This window comes from Sphaeramia orbicularis, chromosome 7 (assembly GCF_902148855.1).
Source record: "Sphaeramia orbicularis chromosome 7, fSphaOr1.1, whole genome shotgun sequence".
Taxonomy (NCBI): domain Eukaryota; kingdom Metazoa; phylum Chordata; class Actinopteri; order Kurtiformes; family Apogonidae; genus Sphaeramia; species Sphaeramia orbicularis.
This window is the reverse complement of record NC_043963.1, coordinates 7,183,378-7,205,621: the sequence shown is the minus strand read 5'-3', so window position 1 is coordinate 7,205,621 and position 22,244 is coordinate 7,183,378. Positions and strand designations below refer to the sequence as shown.

Below are 22,244 nucleotides of genomic sequence, written 5' to 3'. Positions count from 1 at the left end.
TCACTGAGCCCATGCATCACCGTGTTTTGAATACCTAAGCCAATGGTGAACTAGATCGTCATAATATACTGAACAACAAAAGAAACGCAAGTTTTGGTCGTTAATTTAGGCAAGAGTTCAGCTGTCCTGTTGAGTTGTCAACTGAGATACACATTACAATAAGTGAGTTGTAACCATTGGAGCGTGTGTTTGCAGGCAAACACGACCACGCGTGGTGTTGAGCACGTGTACAAAGTATCGGAGGTGCGGTACGTTTTGAGTGATATGGTAGTGGGAGCAACAAGTGGGAGTGGCAATTCCCTTTGTTTATCCGGGGGCTGTAAAAAGAAATGGTACAATTCAAAAGTTACTGCATTACCACGATGCCTCGCCTTAGCGATAATCTGAGAGAACGCGCCATTGGTATGCTTGATGCTGGTTTAACGGTTCGCAACGTTGCCAGACGTCTGCAAGTGCACGAGTCCACCATCAGTAGGCTGAGGACATGATTCTGTGACACAGGGACCACTCGGGACAGACCAAGATCCGGAAGACCATGTGTGACCACCCGTAATCAGGGTCGCCATATTCGCTTGGCCCATCTCCGTGACCGTCAACTCAGTGCAACAAGGACAGCAAGAGAGTCCCACTGGAAATTTCACAGCTGGATATAAATATCTCATATGAAACCAACAGTCATAATAAAACTCCCATATAAACCAATACCGAAACATACTTGCATTTCTTTTGTTCAGTATATTTGTACACTTGGTCCAGTGGTTGTAATACTCATGTTCTTTCATAAGATCTTAAACTTCCTGTTGTTAGTCAGTCAGCTGCTGCATCTCACTTTATGTACTTGACTCCTTGCAAGTAAAATGTTCTGATTCCAGAATCCAGTGACTCTGTCTTTTGTCTCAGCGTGTATTACAGAATTTTTCTATCAACAGGCTTCATGACGTTGTCTAAATTCAATGATTTAGACACGAGTTGCTCCATGTGGATGATGCAGTGGAAATTCCAAAACTCTGGAAAAGTTGGGTCAGCTTTGGCACAGCCCCACAAGCCCGTTCACAGATCCGATCATGGCTGGCGCTCCATCCGTGGTTATCGCAGTTAGTTTCGATATGGGCAGATTTGCTTTTACAAATGCAGCCATCATTGGTTCTTTCACATCTGTGCCACGGGTTCTGTCATTTAATGGCACAATATCAACGAGTTCTTCTTTGATCGCACAATCTTTCGACACAGACTGTGCAAATATTGCCAGCTGAGGCTTGTCTTGTATGTCACAACACTCATCCAATGCGACACTAAAATACTCACAGGCTTGAAGGTCGGAGTGCATCTGTGATTCAATAGCCATGTTAATGTCCGATATTCTATGTTCAACGGTGTGGTGGGACGGTTGGATGTCTGAGACCATTTGTTTTAGTTTGTCGTTTTCAGGAGACAAGATTTCAACAATGTCACTGAGGCGTGTTTTAACGAACTCCCCTTCATTGTATCCCAGATAGCAAGTATTTTGGAGTATTATGGCATACATTTGGCATTTTTGGCTTTCTTTTGGCATGATGAAAACCTTTAGGCTTAACTGTGGTACGATTAAGGTTATCCATAATAGATATGGAGGAACCAGCAATATATGGCTGAGTTCTGGCATATGTCTGGTTAACCAAAGAGCAGGATCAAGTATAGGGATGGTATGGCATGTTTATGGCAAGCCAGAAGATTGACTAAAGAGCAGCAACATTTTATTCCATATATGGATGTTTTTTGGTTGTGTTTTGGCATATTTCAGTAAAGCCAAAACACTGCACCAAGAGTGGGAATTTCTACCCAGAAGAAAACCCACTTCATTTTAAAAACATGATCAACACAAATTTTGGGTGAATTTTGGCCTCTTTTTGGACTTTCTTTGGGTCAGTTTTGGCTACTTTTTGGCTGGATTAAGGGGATTTGGGGCTTTTCTGGGACAATTATGGCTATATTTTGGAAGTCCGCAATTAGTTTTGGGTGAATTTGGCTTCCTTCTGGTTTGATTTTGGCTTTCCTATTTTGGGCCATTTAGGGCCCATACATCCGCCCAGAACTTTGCCAAAATGGCATGCCAGTTTTGGGCCAGATTTAAGCCATAATCATTTTGCTATCTGGGATGGCTTTTTAGCCCATGCAATGTTCCAAGCAAGTTTATATGATGTGAGCGTTATGGTGTCTGAGTGATTCATACATTTTTGGAACAGCTGTATCTGCTTTTCTGCCTCATCTTTCAAAGTGATCAACTTGTGCTTGTGAAGTTCAGTCCCCTTTGGAAATTCCTGGTCGACGTCAGGATGGAGTGAACTGAAGTGCCGCTGAAGATTTGAAGCCTTGAAATGCACTAATGATACCTGACATATAAGGCAGAATGGCTTACCATTGCGTTCCACACAAAAAAAAAAAACTCTCCCACTCTGTTAAAAACGTCCTGTGTTCCTCTTCATATTTTCGTTTTGCGGTGCCTTTTTTCCCTGCCATTGTAAGAGTGAACTTGGTAGGCCTACACTACTCAACGATTTTCCCTCCAAGTCATTTGCGTCAACGCTCATGTGCGTGATATGCACGTACTGTAAAAAACACACAAACACAAAATTCGACATGAACGTAAGAGTCGCATGAAACAGGGCAAAGAGCCACATGTGGCTCGAGCGCCGCGGGTTGGCCAGGCCTGACCTACACAGTATTAGGCAGATGGAATACTGTTCTGCTCCTGTAGGTGCGGACTGGTTGAGATCCACTTGTTGTTCTTTAGATACTTTTGGTCAGTTCTAAATACTTTAGGAACCACTTTAGGATTGAACAACAAGATGTGGAAATGTTCTGACCCACTGATCTCATCACAGTCGATCTGTTTGTCAAAGCTGATCAGATCCTACTATTGAACAATTTGTTGTTTTTAACACATCATCGTCCAGGTTTACATGTTTACATACTGTCTAATAATGTCCACCCACTGACATGAAGGAAATAATCAATATTAGGTTAATTTATTATTATTATTATTATTATTATTATTATTATTATTATTATTATTATTATTATTATTATTTTCTATTTTATTCATTGTGTGGACTATTAGCTATTCTTTATTTGTTATATTTATATTTATTTGTTGGTTAGTTTTACAGTTTTTGCTTATTTTTGGTCCCTTTTTTTTTTTTTAACACTTTTTTTATTATTCTTATTTTTCTGTGAATTTTCTTGTACATTTTGTTCATTGTTTGTCCATTTTGTTGACTATCATCATCTTTTGCATTCATTTTAGAACATATCCACTGGCAGGTCCCATTGGAATGAAATAATCAACATTAATACCACTTCATCTGTCAGTGTCATAATGTTATATCTGACTGGAACATTTCCACATAAGAAATGCTTCATAATTTACCTTTTTAAGTTTGGTTATTGATCTTTCTAGTGTGTAAGCCATTGACAAAACCTGTATTTAATTATTATTAGCCTACTACTACTACTACTACTGCTACTACTATTATATTTAAAAAAATAAAAATCTCATTCTCAAAAAATAAATGAATAAAAATACCCAGAATCTCATTAAAATAACATATTAAAATAACCTTAATAATAGTAGTAGGAAAAGTATTACTGTTATTTTTACACTTTATTATTATTTTAATGAGTAAGTTAAAGCCTTGAAAGCACATATTCCACTCATTTTCTACAACCCCTAAAATAAATAAATCCACCTGTATGTATTATTTTACAGTAGATTTTTTAAGGCATCATCATCATCACCTACGTCATCGTATGTCAACGCCTCCTACAGCCGTGATGACGCAAGCACGTCCACCCACTTTATAATATTTTCTGAAATGACAGGGAAAAAAAAGTTTTAGTCTCATATTTATAGGAGTTTTAGTTTTTCTGTATTATCACAAATCATTTTATTTTCACTTTATTTACAACAATAGCTACATATTATTATTTATTATTAGGCCTATGATTATAATTATTACTACTACTACTACTACTATTATTATTATTATTATTATTATTATTATTATTATTATTATTGTCTATTTGATTCATTGTGTGGACTATTAGCTATTCTTTATTTGTTATATTTGTTATATTTAGATTTATTTGTTAATTAGTTTTAGAGTTTTTGCTTATTTTTTGTCACTTTTGGTTTTATTTTTTATTTTTACACATTTTTCTATTAATTATTATTAGCCTACTACTACTTTCACTACAAAAAAAAAAAAAAAAAAAATCTCAATCTCAAAAAATTAATAAATTAAAATACCCCCAATCTCATTAAAATAATAACATATTAAAATAACCTTAATAATAGTAGTTGTATAAGTATTGCTGTTATTTTAACACAGACAGTTAAAACCTTGAAAGCATATATTCCACTCATCTCCTACAAACCCTAAAAAAAAAAAATCCGCCTGTATGTATTATTTTACAGTAGATATTTTTAAGTCACCACAATCATCACCTACGTCATCGTACGTCAACGCCTCCTACCGTGCTGACGCAAGCACGTCCACCCACTTTATGTTATTTTCTGAAATGATAGGAAAAAAAAAAAACTTTTAGTCTGATATTTTATTTTATTTTATATCACAAATCATTTTATTTTCGCTTCATTCACATCAATAATATTATTTATTATTAGACCTATTATTATATATATTATTATTACTATTATTATTATTATTATTATTAATAATAATAATAATAATAATAATAATAATAATAATAATAATAATAATAACAACAACAACTCATTTTCCTCTTTTTTTCTGCGTCTTTCTTGTCTAATCAGCTACAACCGTCGCGTGAGGCTGTGAATATAAATGACTATAATAAATAATAAATAAATGACGTGTTCTGTGAGGCAGCCTCCTCTTCCTCCTCCTCTTCCTCCTCCTCCTCCCTCCATCTCCTCTCTCTCCTCTCGACAGGCGGCAGGATGGACGTCGTAAATCAGGTACAAACCCCAAACATTCATTTATTCCTTTTATTTAATTCCTCTTCATTTTGCATCTTTTCGGCCTCTTTGTGCGCATGTCGGGGGTGCGTTTGGTGTGTTTCCCCGGGACGCACCGCTGGCTGTTGTGTTGTTTTTCTGCCATCTGTGTTATTTGTGTGTGTCCTGGTGCTGCTGTGGTGTTGGTGGAGGCATCTGTGGGTCGGGCCGCAGCATCACAGCACGGAGGATGCGAGAAAACAGCACGAATAAGAACAGAAATAAAGATAGAAGGAAAAAAAAAGGATGCAGAAATGAGCCTGGGATGGTCCGGGTTATTCTGGACTGGTTCTAGGGCCGCTGCGTCCAGGATGAATCCGCCTTTTCCTGCGACAAAAACAGCCCTGAATACATCAACAGGATGGGTTTCATGTCTTTTCTCGGGTTCAAGTGCAGATCTGTGCGCGTTTTTGTGCGTGTGTGGCGCACAAAGCCTGGGTGTGCGCCTGTGGGGGTTTATGCCCCCATCTGTGTCTGCAAGGAGAGACTGGAAGAAAAGACTGTTTTGAGGCGGTGGGTCTGTGTTCACATGAGGAAAGGATGCTCTGTGTGCTGCTGCTGGTGGTGGTGGTAGGATAAAATGGCAGCCAGTGGAGGAGGAGGTGATGGAGGAGGAGGGGGTTTCCTCTCCTCCTCCTCATCTTCTTCCTCCTCTTCCTCCTCCGTCGGGATGCTGATGTTGTTGCGGGTCTAACCGGCTCTGGTGTCTGTGTTCCCACCGCCTCCCGGGTCAATCTACACTGTAAAAAAAAATCCTGTTTTTACAGAAAAAAAACTGGCAGCTGTGGTTTCCAGAACAATACTGTAAAAAACACATCCAACTGTAAACATATTTACGGAGTACCATGTAGATTTAACATTTTAAACATGTAGATTTAACATTGGATTTAAATGGAAAATGCACTGTAAAAAATGACTGTAGAATTAACACAAAAAAAACTGTAAGTGACAATACAATGCAAAGTTGTTAATTTGAAAAGATTTTTGGGTTAACGATTCAATCAAATATAGGTGTAGTTTTTACAGGAAGAGTATGTGAACAAAACCAGATTTGTATGTAGAAATGATGGATTTCTATTGTTTTTAGAAAATAAAACTGGAAATTGAAAAACAATGTGGTGCCGTTTAAATTGCAAAGACCATGATGTTGAAATAACAGCATATTTGCTTTATATATATATATATATATATATATATATATATATATATATATATATATATATATATATATATGTATATAAAGTTATATAAAAAGTAAACGTTTAACAATGTAACATTTTTAATTTGTAAATTAACACCATGAAGGTGGATAAAATGTGCTAAATAAGTGTAGTCCACACTGTAAAAAAAAAAAAAAATCCTGTTGTTTTTACAGAAAAAAACTGGCAGCTGTGGTTTCCAGAACAACACTGTAAAAAAACACATCCAACTGTGAACATGAAAGTAACATGTAGATTTAACATTTTAAACATGTAGATTTTACATTTTAAAAATCTAGATTCAACATTTTAAACATGTAGATTTAACATTGGATTTAAATGGTAAATGGTCTGCACTTATTCAGCACATTTTCTCCACCTTCGTGGTGTCCACAGCTCTTTCCAAATCCAGCAGGTCCAACTGGGACCAGTTTAGGGTTCAGTGTCTTCCATGGACACTTTGACATGGACAGTTGGAGCCAGGATTTGAACCACCAACCCTTTGGTTATTGGACGAGCCGCTCTACCAACTCTACCAACCCATTCATTTACAAATTAAAATGTTACATTGTTAGATGTTTACTTTTTAAATAACTTATATATGTATATATGTATATATATATATATATATATATATATATATATATATATACATATATATACATATATACATATATATATATATATATATATATATATATATATATATATATATATATATAAAAAACAGATATGCTGTTATTTCAACATCATGGTCTTTGCAATTTAAACGGCACCACATTGTTTTTCAATTTCCAGTTTTATTTTCTAAAAACAATAGAAATCCATCATTTCTACATACAAATCTGGTTTTGTTCACATACTCTTCCTGTAAAAACTACACCTATATTTGATTTAATCATTAACACAAAAATCTTTTCAAATTAACATCTATGCGTTGTATTGTCACTCATGTTTTTTTATGTTGCAATTTTACAACTTTTTGGCGTTAATTCTACAGTCATTTTTTACAGTGTAACCCGGGTACATCCGCTCCTCCTCCCCCTCCTCCTCCCCCTCCTCCTCCACCCGGATGCAAATTATTTCACATTTTTCCATCTTCATCCTTCATTTAATCATCATCATCATCATCAAACATCTTCCACACTTAAAGCCATGTACAAATGGAATCACACTTTTAAATAGACCTGTGTTATTTTCAGCACTGATTCATCTATTTGTTTTTGTTTTTGTCCATAAAATGTCAGAAAATGGTGATAAATGTCAGTCAGGGTCTTTAAAAACCCAAACATGTCGACCTTAAATGACTTATTTGACCTAAAACCCAAAGATATTCAGTTTAGTGAAGGAGAGAAACAAGATTTATGATTGTGGAATCAGAGAATATTGTTTTTTTCTTCAAATATTACTCAAAAGAAGCAGTAATAGCCAATATGTACACTGTAATAAATAGGATATATGAGTCATTCCACTAAATTAGATGTTTAAGTATTAAATTAACAATAAAATGCATCTTATTATAAGTGTTCTGCTCATTGACCAAAGTACAAAATTAAGATAAATGATTTAAAACATGAATAAAAACTACCCAGAATGCTTAAAAATAGCATATGTGGTTATCCCCACTTTCCAAAGCTATACCATAAAATATAATAATGATTAAAATCCCACAGAAATCTTCTTTTTAGTGTTGTGTGACTATATCCCTATTATACACACCTAATATTTTAATTAAAATACATATTTTAATGATGTCCTGAGGTTTTTGCTCAGTCCTTCAACCTGAATTACGTCTTAAATCAAAGTAGTTTATCTTAAAAATGCTATATTTTTTTGTAAATCATTAAAATATTTGCTATTTGTATAAATGCAATGTGTGTATATTTCATGTATTTACTAATTTTGTGCTAAAAACTGCGTCCTGTTACTTATAAAAGGTAACAGAAGTATATACAGTAGCTTCATGTACTTTATTTATTTATTTATTAGAGTTAGAATTTATGATACTATTGTGCTTTTGCCTGAGGTTTTTTTTTTAAATTATTATTCCAGTTGGACTTACTTACATTGACAATTACTATTAGTTAATATCAATAATGTGAAAATATGTGATGTTTTTTTAGCTGTGACGTAGACGCACTGTCTTGTCACATGAATTATCTCTTAAGTTAACATGTTTACTTTTATTAATACACTTTTATTTGTAAATTACCAAAAAAGTTCACCATTAGCATGAATGTCACGTGCATATTTAACATATTTGCTAATTTTATGCTAAAAAAAATCAGCCCAAAAAGTAAGAGGACTGAGTAACAGAAGTGAAAAGCTTCATGTAGTTTATTGGTTTATTAGAATTTATTAGAATTTGAAGTATTTCAGTTGATATTAGTTAAGTGGGTAATTAATATCAGTTTAACAATATGAATATTATTATGATTATATTTATATTGTACCGCCATCACTAATATAAGTGTCTGCATAAGCAACTATTACAACTATTTCATAAGTATTTCTAATTAGGGATGTAACGATTACCGGTATAATGATAAACCGCGATAAAATTCCTGATGGTTAGTATTACCGTTTAAATTCTAATTATCATGATAACCGTGTTTGATTACTGCACTTTGAAAGAGAGAGAGAGACCTGGTCCAAGCGCACAAAGAGAGAGAGAGAGAGAGAGAGACTATCTATCTATGAAAAAGAAATGAAAACAACTCAAACTTAATATGGAAAATGGTCAAACAATGGCCATAAGGTGCCATCTTTAGTGCAAATTTGTATGTTTGATGTTTACATGTTAATATTTGAATGTTTCTGCCAACAGAAAGTGCAGTGTGCCGATTTTATTATTACTATTATTTTTTTTTTTTTTTTTTTTTTTTTTTTTCAAAATACAACGTGGTTAAATATTTCAGTGTGTGTATAAGTACTTTTTTAACGTTTTGAGCACATTTCAACAAAACCACGTGTTGTGACTTTATTTGGGGAAAGAGTAAAAGTGAAAAGTACAAGTAATTTGTGTTTGGATTTATTATAATTTCACGATACATATGCAATTTCATGTTAATTTATTTCAGAGTGAAAATACGCAGTATATTTCATTTGTGATTTATGTTACAAGTTGAGCTGAAATAAGCCACAGTGAATGCTAAGATTAAGATAACTACATTTCCCATGAGGCTTAGCATTACCCAAGAAGCATAGGAAATTTTCACGGAAGTAGAACTATGTATGCCACGAGTTGTGAAAAGTTGTGTTTTCAAGTTGCCGCACGCAGTAAAATGAATGCGTATTTTTAAGCCGAGAGTCTCGCTTTGTTATTTTTGGATGTAATTTGGATAATTACAACACTGCGAAAATAGTGATAACTGTGATAATTTTAGTCACAATAACCGTGATATGAAATGTGCATATCGTTACATCCCTATTTCTAATAAAGGAACTTGTTGACATGCTGTTAATTATACTTTTTAAATGACACATGAGTTATAGTAACAGGACTGACAGTTGAGGAAAAAATTATTAGACCATCCAAAGTCATCAAAAACAATGGTTATGCAATCCAGTCCTAACTCCTGTGTGTGTCATGTGACTAAAACAGACAGAAAAGAAAACATGGAGTGTCTAAAAGCACTGTTTTTGTCAGTACAATGACATAGATACTGATGGAAGAACTGAAGTGATTTTGGTTTTTATTAAGAAAACATGTTAAATGGATAGATATCAGCTCTGAAATTAAACTATGAGCTGTTTTTGTTGTTATTGTTATATTTGTCCAAACAAATGGACCTTTAAAATGAACAAGAAATGGAAGAAAACAATAATTTAGAACGATAGATAGATAGATAGATAGATAGATAGATAGATAGATAGATAGATAGATAGATAGATAGATAGATAGATAGATAGATAGATAGATAGATAGATAGATAGATAGATAGATAAATTTTTGCTTAATTCAAGATTTTTTTTGTTGAATTCAAGATTTCTTTTTGCTTAATTCAAGATATTTTTGCTAATTCAAGATTTTTTTTTTTTACTTAATTCAAGATTTTTTTGCTTAATTCAAGATATTTTGCATAATTAAAACATTTTTCTTGCTCAGTTCAAGAGTTTGTTTTGTTTTGTTTTTTTGCTAAATTTCTGCTTAAGTCAAGATTTTTTTTTTTTTTTTTGCTGGTCAAGATTTTTTTTTTTTTGCTTAATTCAAGATTGTTTTTTTACTCAATTCAAGATTTTTTTTTGCTTGATTCAAGATTTTTTTTTTTTTCTTAATTCAAGATTTTTTTTGCTTAACTCAAGATTTTTTTTCTTAATTCAATCCAAAAAATTCGATTTTTTTCCAGTGTAGATCACAGGTGTCAGGTGGCAGACTGGTTTGGACCCAGGGGCTGTATGTTTGACACCCCTCATCTACATCATCAGTGAATAAAATACAGGAGAATACATGATTTTCACTAACATGTAAAATGTAGAGGATGTTATTGATAGATAGATAGATAGATAGATAGATAGATAGATAGATAGATAGATAGATAGATAGATAGATAGATAGATAGATAGATAGATAGAATCGTGGAAAAAATTATTAGCTCATCAAAAGTCATCAAAAACAATGGTTATGTAATCCAGTACTAACTCCTGTGTGGATCATGTGACTAAAATTTGAGTAATATTTGCCAAATTTCACATAGTTACATGATTACGTGATTAATTGTCCACAGATTTGTTTTTAGGGACCAAACAATACCTCTGTTCTCATGATAAAATGGTTATATTGTTACAATCATGGAGCCGACACGATGGACCGAACTCATATGAGTCATCTGGAGTCAGAAAGTTCCAGCCTGCACTGAAAAACAAAGTCACGACTGAAAATGACAAACACATGATTAGTTTACAGGATGAACAGTAAAGTAAGCCTAAAACCCATTGTTATTATTATTATTATTATTATTATTATTATTATTATTATTATTATTATTATTATTATAATAATTATTATTATTATTATATTTTCTTCTTTTATTTAATAGCCGTTAACCCTATAACACCAAATGTATCATATTTGATCCATGACTTTTGAAGTCCTCTACATGATCAGCGTGATATTTTTTTTCTTGATAAACCTGATGTATACAATTAGATACATGCAATACACAGATAATCCACCAGGGGGAGGAATTCATTCACCAGAGGCCTTTCCAGTGGCACTACAAGACTGTCATTAATAGATAGATAGATAGATAGATAGATAGATAGATAGATAGATAGATAGATAGATAGATAGATAGATACTTTATTAATCCTGAGGGAAATTGAAGTATTCAGCAGCTTTGCATACAGCACAAGAAGACAAAAACAAAACAAAACAAAACAGTGGGTTAGTAACCAGGATGACATTAAGGTTAGTGTATCTACTCTAAAAGACACTAGCTAAAGAAATTCCTCTAAAAGATTTTGTGATTTAAGTGTAAGAGTGATTTAAGTGTTACAGTGATTTAAGTGTAAGAGTGATTTAAGTGTTACAGTGATTTAAGTGTAAGAGTGATATAAGTGTTACAGTGATTTAAGTGTCAGAGTAATTTAAGTGTAAAAGTGATTTAAGTGAAACAGTGATTTAAATGTAGGAGTGATTTAAGTGTTACAGTGATTTAAGAATAGAGAGTGATTTAAGTGTAAGAGTGATTTAAGTGAAACAGTGATTTAAATGTAAGAGTGATTTAAGTGTAAGAGTGATTTAAGTGTTACAGTGATTTAAGTGTAAGTGATTTAAGTGGTACAGTGATTTAAATGTAAGAGTGATTTAAGTGTAACAGTGATTTAAGTGAAACAGTGATTTAAGTGTAAGAGTGATTTAAGTGTAACAGTGATTTAAGTGTAACAGTGATTTAAGAATAGAGAGTGATTTAAGTGTAACAGTGATTCAAGTGTAACAGTGATGTAAGAATAGAGAGTGATTTAAGTGTAACAGTGATGTAAGAATAGAGAGTGATTTAAGTGTAACAGTGATTTAAGAATAGAGAGTGATTTAAGTGCAACAGTGATTTAAGAATAGAGAGTGATTTAGGTGTTACACTGATTTAAGTGTAAGTTATTTAAATGTAAGAGTGATTTAGGTGTAACAGTGATTTAAGTGAAACAGTGATTTAAGTGTAAGAGTGATTTAAGTGTAAGAGTGATTTAAGTGTAACAGTGATTTAAGAATAGAGAGTGATTTAAGTGTAAGGGTGATTTAAGAATAGAGAGTGATTTAAGTGTAAGAGTGATTTAAGTGTAACAGTGATGTAAGAATAGAGAGTGATTTAAGTGTAAGAGTGATTTAAGTGTAACAGTGATGTAAGAACAGAGAGTGATTTAAGTGTAAGAGTGATTTAAGTGTAAGTGATTTAAGAATAGAGAGTGATTTAAGTGTAACAGTGATTTAAGTGTAAGAGTGATTTAAGTGTAAGTGATTTAAGAATAGAGAGTGATTTAAGTGTAACAGTGATTTAAGTGTAAGAGTGATTTAAGTGTAAGAGTGGTTAAAACACATAAAACACTCAGTTTTAATGTGTGTGCTGTGGTGTTCAGACGCTGCAGTTACTCATCTGTAACCTGAATATTAAATACGATGTATCAGCGACAACACTCTGAAATCTGAGGACTAAATCGATGTGTTTGTCGGAGCAGAGGACGTCTGTTTTATCTGTAACACTGGTTTTATTTTGAGGACGCGACCTTTTGTTTTTATTTCACCAGCTCACACACAGATCACACTACGCTGCTTTGTTTTCCTTCGACTTCAACTGAAAAAATAAGTGATTTTGTAGTTTTGTTTTGTTTTTTTATACATGTATTTATAGAGATTTTTTTCTTTTAACCACTAAAACAAGGCACATAGAGAGTATATACAAAATTATTAGACCACCCCTTGTTTTCTTCAATTTCTTGTTCATTTTAAAACCTGGTACAACTAAAGGTATTTTAATTTAGATAGTAAAGTTGTAAGATGAATTGTTTTATTATTTAGTAGTTATTGTTTTAACACAGAGCTGCTTTGTTTTCCTTCTACTTCAAGTCAAAAACAAGTGATTTTGTAGTTTTATTTTTTTAAAACATGTGTTTGTTGAGATTTTTTTCTTTTAACCAATACAAGAAGTTACAAACAAACAACAAGGCACATGGAGAGTATATACAGTAACGGAAAAAATTATTAGACCACCCTTGTTTTCTTCGATTTCTTGTTCATTATTTTAATTTAGATATTAAAGTTTTCGGATGAATTATTTTTTTATGTAGTAGTTATTGTTTTAACACAGAGCTGCTTTGTTTTCCTTCTACTTCAAGTGAAAAAACAAGCGATTTGTAGTTTGTTTTTTTAACCTCCTAAGACTCAGCTATGGGTTTCACAACTTGGGTTTCACAAAAACAAGAGTTTCACAACTTTATACAAAAAAAAGAAAACTGTCCACCACAAAGGACATTCCATAAAAATTTTCAAAACTGCATCTGAAAAAACTGTTGCATCATGATGTTTCCAATATAGACACTTATTTAATAAAAAAACAAAAAAAAGCTTGTACTTTGCTGACATTTCCTGGGTCTTAGGAGGTTAAACATGTATTTATTGAGATTTTTTCTTTTAACAAATACAAGTTAATAACAAACAAGGCACATGGAGAGTATAAACAAAATTATTAGACCACCCCTTGTTTTCTTCAATTTCTTGTTCATTTTAAAGCCTGGTCCAACTAAAGATATTTTAGTTTAGATATTAAAGTTTTAGGATGAATTGTTTTATTATTTAGTAGTTCTTGTTTTAACATAGGATTCATTTGTTTAATCTGTTTTATTTTAATAATGTTAATAGTGAGTTCTTTGTGACCAGGATTGATGTAGTACTCTGTTAGTTTAAATATTTTGTCTGTATGTTAAGCTTGTTACCTCCACCAGGAGGTATTATGATCACTTTGCTTTGTGTGTTTGTTTGTTTGTTTGCGTGTTTGTTTGTTAGCAACTTTAACTATTCCAACCAGCTTTACCAAATCTTCCCCACAGATAGGCCTAGGCCCTGGGACCAACCCATTAAATTTTGGGCCTAGTAGGCCAAAGTTCAAGGTTACAACAAGGTCACAAAATCTACAACTTTCCTATCTGTCATCATTGAGCAATTTTTGAAAATTCATTAAAAAAATTCAAAACGACTCCAAATAGCCCCCAATTTGATCCACCTGTAGCTTAGAACATTATCTTGTATCTGGCACAAAATTGTCCACATCCACTGTGGAATGTGGACTCTGTGGACATTTACATTTAACATTGAAAATCCTATTTATGACACATTTTTCATTCTAACTCAACAAATATTGATTGGAATTGAATCTAATTTGGCATACACATGACTGGTACCAAGCTTCAACTTTTTCTGCTGTATGGAACAACCTGGAAACTGTTGAATTTAAAAAGAAATAGTCGATCCACACATGCACACTGTTCGGGATGCTTGGCGGAGGTTTGCGTTCTCTGAACACTTGTTAAAATAGGAAACATCTGTCTGCGCAAGATTTAAGTATGTTTGTTCTGTTCTTCCTCTAGATACACATCTAAACACACACATATTCACATACATAGGGTTGTCAAACACAGGTGATGAGAAGTAAACTTATTGTTGGCATAAGTTTACTTAGAGTTGAGGCCTCACATCTGTTTGACCTTTGTTAGATAACGCTCAGTTAAAGACCAACCCATGTGTACGGCTGAGTCTGCCCATAGAATAATAAATAAATGTACAGTTCATCTGGTGTTAGGGGCTCATTGTTGTTTGAGTCCTCAGCGCTGAGTATCCATCTTATTTGTGATCGGAATAAATTTTGTCAACGTTGAGACCAATCTGAATCCAGACTCATCCCTGGAGCTTTCAATAAAAGTACATGTTAACAGTACATTTGTTTGGACAAATATAATTATAACTACAAAAATAGCTCATAGTAGTTTAATTTCAGAGCTGATATCTATCCATTTAACATGTTTTCTAAAATCACTTCAGTTCTTACATCAATATCTATGGCATTGTACTGACAAAAACAGTGCTTTTAGACATTCCATGTTTTCTTTTCTGTCTGGTTTAGTCACATGATCCACACAGGAGTTAGGACTGGATTACATAACCATTGTTTCTGATAACGTTTGATGGTCTAACCCAGTGGTTCCCAACCTTTTTTGGCTCATGACCCCATTTTAACGTCACAAATTTCTGGCGACCCCAGACATTCAAACCAGAGACTTTTTTTTTTGGCTAAAATTAATTTGTTAATAAATGTTAATTTTAGAGGACATTTAGTCTATATAATGTATATTATTCTGGACGGAGGCAGTAAATCCAGGTGTAGATTACTGCACAAAGGGAGAATTGGATTTTCCTTGGTCAGGATATGTACAGTCAGTCCAGTTTGGATTTACAAGGCTGACAATTAATACTGAACAAACAAGAACTCAAACTATGAATTATGAAAGAGCTGCAGCATCTGAAACTGACCACAGTGAACATTTGACAGATAAACAGAACCACAGTGCTGCAGTTTCACACTCACAGTGTGTCATGTCTTTCATGTATTGTGATTGTCTCTCTCAACTCACCATATATTTTTATTAGCAAGTTTTAATTTTTATTTTTATCAATTACTATAAATTTCAGATGACTCCATTTGCGTTCCTGGCGACCCCACATGGGGTCCCGACCCCAAGGTTGAAAAACAGTGGTCTAATATTTTTTTTTACACGACTGTATATATATTTAATTTATTTAACTTAACTTTTATATATTTTATGTAATTGTAGTCTTTGTATTACTTCCATATTTGGGTCAAAATGACCCACTTTTATTTACAATGGAATTAGATCTGAACCTTTAAATTCATTCAACAGTAAAACCAAAGGACTCACTCACTAAATGGATGTTGACATTGTTCTATTGCTGTTATAAACTGTATATTATATACTTTTATAATCAGTAACCTGTGTTTAGGTGATTGTGTGTGAGTAACTCCATGTTGTGTCCTGTGTTTACAGCTGGTGGCCCAGGGTCAGTTCAGGATTCTGAAGGTTCCTCTGGGCTTCATTAAGGTCTTACAATGGGTGAGTTCACCAGACACGACCAAAACATCCCCCGTTTGTTTTCTACAGATCATATGTTCACTTAAGAAAAGGGAAGTGGACTCTATGTGTGTGTCTCAGGTATCACACTAAATCTGTACACAGCTGACTGCTGCAGTTTGTCATACTTATGTAGTTTACATCAAGGAACAGACTAGTAAAAACAGCAAGTTGACAGGACCAATATTTTGGGAGATATTAGTAATTTTGGAATACAATAGCCTTATAATTATGTTGCTATGCCCAGAATCATAGAATCATCATTGAAGGGGGTTACCTAGCAACAGATAGACAACAGGGCCACGTTGCCATGGTGTCAGATTTCATGTGCAGAAACAGACATGTCAGCTGAGAGGTTATTCAACTGAAAACACCAGTGGAATTTACCGAGAAATTAAAGAAAGTAAAGGAATGAACTGGATCAGAGGATCTAGAACCCGTGGGTCCCCAACAGGTCAGCACACTAGTTTAATAGAAAAATCAGCGCCAAATATTCTAACATGAAAATAAAGACTTGCTCCTCCTCCGTCAGTAATGATAATGTTTAGGTTGTTAAATAAACTGTTTCCGATCAGTCAGTTTCATGTAGGTAGGAGGGGTTAAATGTGTGATTGACAGTTGTATTTACCAATAGCTGTTCAGATGACGTGTATGTAGCTCCAGATTTACACCAAATGGACAAAAGTATGTGGACATTTTGAATTCGGGTGTTTGTGGTCTAATGCCGCGTTTCCACTATGTGGTATCGGCTCGACTTGACTCGACTCAACTTGACTCAACTCGGCCTTTTTGCGTTTCCATTACTAAAAAGGGCCTGGAATCTGGTACCCAGTACTAGTTTTTTGGTATCACCTCCGCTGAGGTTCCAGGACTGGGGACCAGATACTAAAATGTGATGTGTACACACTGCAGACCACTGATTGGTCAGACAGTCATCTCTGTGACCTGCCGTTTTACAAAAACAGATGCAGAAGTTGACAGTAAATACAGCGGTAGGTTCATCCACATGATGACAGCCTGGAAAACTACACCATGGTTTGTCGAGGAGGTTCAGACGTAAAAATTCAGTATGAGCTTGACGAGACAACACGCAACGAGCGAGTTTATCAGCAACTCTGAGCAGACGACATGGAAGTAACGCGCTGCATCGCTATGACGACCAGGTACTGTAAAGTCTGTAGTATCCTGTAATGGAAACGGTCTCCACGAATAGGACCTGGTACCAGAGTCGAGTCGAGCCGAGCCGAGTCGAGTCGAGCCAGTTCCACGTAGTGGAAATGCGGCATAACAGGAGTCTGGGATACAAAACAATGACTAATGTCATATATAGTGTTATATTGGGATAAATATCATTGCATTGCTTAGTTCGGTTTAAATTGTTATCTTTGTTTCCAAAATGCCTTTACTCTATTTACTACGCAATTATTTATTACATATCGTCGGCTTCCTGATAAAACCTGTTATGTGACTTTTGGCAAATTTTACAGGAGAAACAAAAAACTGTTTATATAACAGGAAACTGTGAAATATGACAATAAAATATCTGTTCCTTTAATGTTAGTACTTATGATGGAATGCAAACAACTTTCACAGGAGACTGAAATTTGAAGCTATAATAGTGGAGATAGCAGGTTTTTATTCCCAACCAAAAATGTCACTTAGCAGGTTTTATCAGGAAGCCGACGATATCATATAGTTATCTATTATACATAACTCATACACTATTATACAGGGTGGGGAAGCAAAATTTACAATGAACATTTAGTTGTTTTTTCTCAGCAGGCACTGCGTCAATTGTTTTGAAACCAAACATATATTGATGTCATAATCATACCTAACACTATTATCCATACCTTTTCAGAAACTTTTGCCCATATGAGTAATCAGGAAAGCAAACGTCAAAGAGTGTGTGATTTGCTGAATGCACTCGTCACACCAAAGGAGATTTCAAAAATAGTTGGAGTGTCCATAAAGACTGTTTATAATGGAAAGAAGAGAATGACTATGAGCAAAACTATTACGAGAAAGTCTGGAAGATACTATTAAAGAAGAATGGGAGAAGTTGTCACCCCAATATTTGAGGAACACTTGCGCAAGTTTCAGGAAGCGTGTGAAGGCAGTTATTGAGAAAGAAGGAGGACACATAGAATAAAAACATTTTCTATTATGTACATTTTCTTGTGGCAAATAAATTCTCATGACTTTCAATAAACTAATTGGTCATACACTGTCTTTCAATCCCTGCCTCAAAATATTGTACATTTTGCTTCCCCACCCTGCATAGTACATGGAATATGTGTAACACACTTCAACACAATCCCATCCTCCCAACAACACCTTTAAGTTTGCAGTCTGATTTTATAGATTATATGACCTGCCAAAATACTTTTGTTTGAGCATTTGTGGCCGTTTTTATATTGGTGGTCATGTCGACAGAATTAAAAACAAAAACCGGAGGAGGTAAAAATCCATGTGAGTGTGGACAGGATCAGAAATGAGGACAGTCCTCATTCTAAACAAACAGCCCTTTGTATAAAATAAACTGCATTTCCATCATATTCAACGTAACATTTCGCTCTGATTCCATGCGGCTTATATCATCAGAACGACGGCTGAGATGTGATGTTCATTTCACTTGACAAGTCACCTCTAATAATTTTGTTCTTTCTGTCGTCTACAGCACAGTGAATGGTTTCTATGGCAACAGCATGTTAATGTGTGTCTGTGTGTGTGTGTTTGTGTCGTTGCAGACATAATCTGTGGCTCATATGTGTAAATCTGACCATAATAGGAGTGTAACGGTTCTGTTTGGGAGCGGGATTTTGGTGTGTTTTTGCTTCAGCAGAAAAAGAAAGAACATTTAAAACCGTAGTCATGGATTTAAAAAAAAAAATCTATGTTCAAATAAATTAAGTCAGAACCATCTCTGAGGCATTTTGGAAGCAAAGATAACAATTTAAACCAAACTAACCAATGCAATGATATTCATCACAATATAAAACTATATTATGACCTTTGTCCCAATACTTTTGTCCATATAACGTATATGTTAATTCTTCTGTCAGAAGTCGCTTTTGTTGCTTATATTCAACATTTTTATTAAGTTTGTTTACATCTATCTATCTATCTATCTATCTATCTATCTATCTATCGTTCTATCGTTCTATCGTTCTATCGTTCTATCTATCTGTCTGTCTGTCTATCTATCTATCTATCTATCTATCTATCTATCTATCGTTCTATCGTTCTATCTGTCTATCTATCTATCTATCTATCTATCTATCTATCTATCTATCGTTCTATCGTTCTATCTATCGTTCTATCTGTCTGTCTGTCTGTCTGTCTGTCTATCTATCTATCTATCTATCTATCGTTCTATCTATCTGTCTGTCTGTCTGTCTATCGTTCTATCGTTCTATCTATCTATCAATCGTTCTATCGTTCTATCGTTCTATCTATCGTTCTATCTATCTATCATTCTACCTATGTTTATGGAGTGCCTTCTTGTGTCATGTTACGATAATAAATAAATCATCGCATTTGTGATTCAATGGACAAATCAACATTACGCGCTTCTGTTTTTTCGACATATAGTAAATTTCGGTAAAGTTTTACGCAGATGTCCAATGGAGAAGCGACTACCGTTGGAGAACACCAATGGCAGCTCACTGATAGTGAAGCGCTAAATGCTAATTCTTGTGCTAATGCTAAGTGCTGTACCTTTTAGAATGGGTAAATAAAATACAGAAACTCCAACTTCCTACAGGGATAATAAAATGGGTTGACCTTTAACCTTTCAACCATGATGAGGTCCGATAGGAAGGTCTTAGCTGAGCAGATGTTAGTGATGTGGTGAAAATACAACATCCTGAAAATGGATTACACCAAAGCTATAAACAATGAAAAACAAGGATTAATTTCCATGGTTGGATTAGAAATAAATAGTGGAGTATAAGATACAGTCATTCAGCCTCCACAGACATGAGTGAATGTGAATCAGTATCAGTCTATGACAGTGAGTATATATATGTATGTATTATGAACTACAGACAGACTACTAATGTACATATAATCACTGTTAAAAACATCATCTGCCTGCATTTATAATAAGATTTTAACTTATAAATCTACTCATTCTCAGACACTGATTTAGTTGAGTTTAATAGTTTCTGGAGAGAAAATCTAGCCCACGATTGGTTGTTACAGCTGTCAATCACCTGTTTTTATAATGTTATATAACTTTTTAATTGCAAAATAAATCTACCTTGAGAGATTGAAATCACCCATGGGAAAAATGTACTTTACATGTACAGGGTGGGGAAGCAAAATTTACAATATTTTGAGGCAGGGATTGAAAGACAGTGTATGACCAATTAGTTTATTGAAAGTCATGAGAATTTATTTGCCACAAGAAAATGTACATAATAGAAAATGTTTTTATTCTGTGTCCTCCTTCTTTCTCAATAACTGCCTTCACACGCTTCCTGAAACTTGTGCAAGTGTTCCTCAAATATTCAGGTGACAACTTCTCCCATTCTTCTTTAATAGTATCTTCCAGACTTTCTGGTAATAGTTTTGCTCATAGTCATTCTCTTCTTTCCATTATAAACAGTCTTTATGGACACTCCAGCTATTTTTGAAATCTCCTTTGGTGTGACGAGTGCATTCAGCAAATCACACACTCTTTGACGTTTGCTTTCCTGATTACTCATATGGGCAAAAGTTTCTGAAAAGGTATGGATAATAGTGTTAGGTATGATTATGACATCAATATATGTTTGGTTTCAAAACAACTGACGTAGTGCCTGCTGAGAAAAAACAACTAAATGTTCATTGTAAATTTTGCTTCCCCACCCTGTACTGAGTTTTTATTTTTATTGAATAAGAAGGATAGATTGGATTTATGAGTGATACTGCAGACGGCCACTAGGGGGAGATCAATACAATTCACTTTTGCTTTTGGGGAGCCTTCTGTGTGTCCATCTTCAGACAGTTTTAGTAGATTTCCAGTAGCGTTACTGAAAGCTGGCATCTGGAACAAAAGTTGTTGCTATGGAAACCATCTCCTTTGCTCTGATTGGTGTGAATTGGCAGGTTTTGGGTGTGTTTTAGGCCAGCGCTTTGCAAATACTTACAAGTTTTTAACACAATTTAGGGTTTTAAAAAGAGTCGGTGTCACATCTTTAGGTTTTGGACCATCGATTGGTGTGACAATGCCACTTTGGGACTTTTTTTCTTTTTTTTTTTTTTTACTTTATTTATAGAACTTCTCAACATTTAAAGAACTTTTCAACATTTAATAAATATAACACTTAAGCCAGCGCTTTGCAAATACTTACAAGTTTTTAACACGACTTGAGGCTTTAAAAAGAGTCAGTGTAACATCTTTAGGTTTTGGACCGTCGATTGGTGTGAAAATGTTGCTTTGGGACTATTCTTTTTACTTTATTTATAGAGCTTTTCAACATTGAACAAATATAAGTTTATATTTTTAAGTAATGTGTTCATGATACAAAAGTAGACCCTGGACATGATAACATGGATAGATTTATGGATTCATGAGCGATACTGCAGACAGCCACTAGGGGGAGATCAATACAATTCACTTTTGCTTTTGGGGAGCCATCTGTGTGTCCGTCTTCATACAGTTTTAGTAGCTTTCCATTAGTGTTACTGAAAGCCGGCATCTGGAACAAAAGTTGTTGCTATGGAAACCGTCTCCTTTACTCTGATTGGTGTGAACTGGCAGGTTTTGGGTGTGTTTTAGGCCAGTGCTTTGCAAATACTTGGAAGTTTTCAGCACGATTTAGGGTTTTTAAAAGAGTCAGTGTAACATCTTTAGGTTTTGGACCGTGGATTGGTGTGAAAATGTCGCTTTGGGACTTTTTATC

General features: G+C 34.3%; 1 protein-coding gene across 2 annotated transcripts in view; it reads left to right on the top strand.

Moving 5' to 3' along the window:
* The first annotated feature begins 4,894 nt into the window (after positions 1-4,894).
* The window catches only part of sypa (synaptophysin a), a 36,611-nt gene continuing 19,261 nt past the window's right edge, over positions 4,895-22,244 (top strand). For both annotated transcript variants that reach the window (XM_030139004.1, XM_030139003.1), the window contains exons 1-2: positions 4,895-4,978; positions 16,270-16,335. In XM_030139004.1, the coding sequence (XP_029994864.1) occupies positions 4,961-4,978; positions 16,270-16,335 (84 nt within the window). In that variant the 5' untranslated portion in view covers positions 4,895-4,960. The remainder of the gene's footprint in view (positions 4,979-16,269; positions 16,336-22,244) is intronic.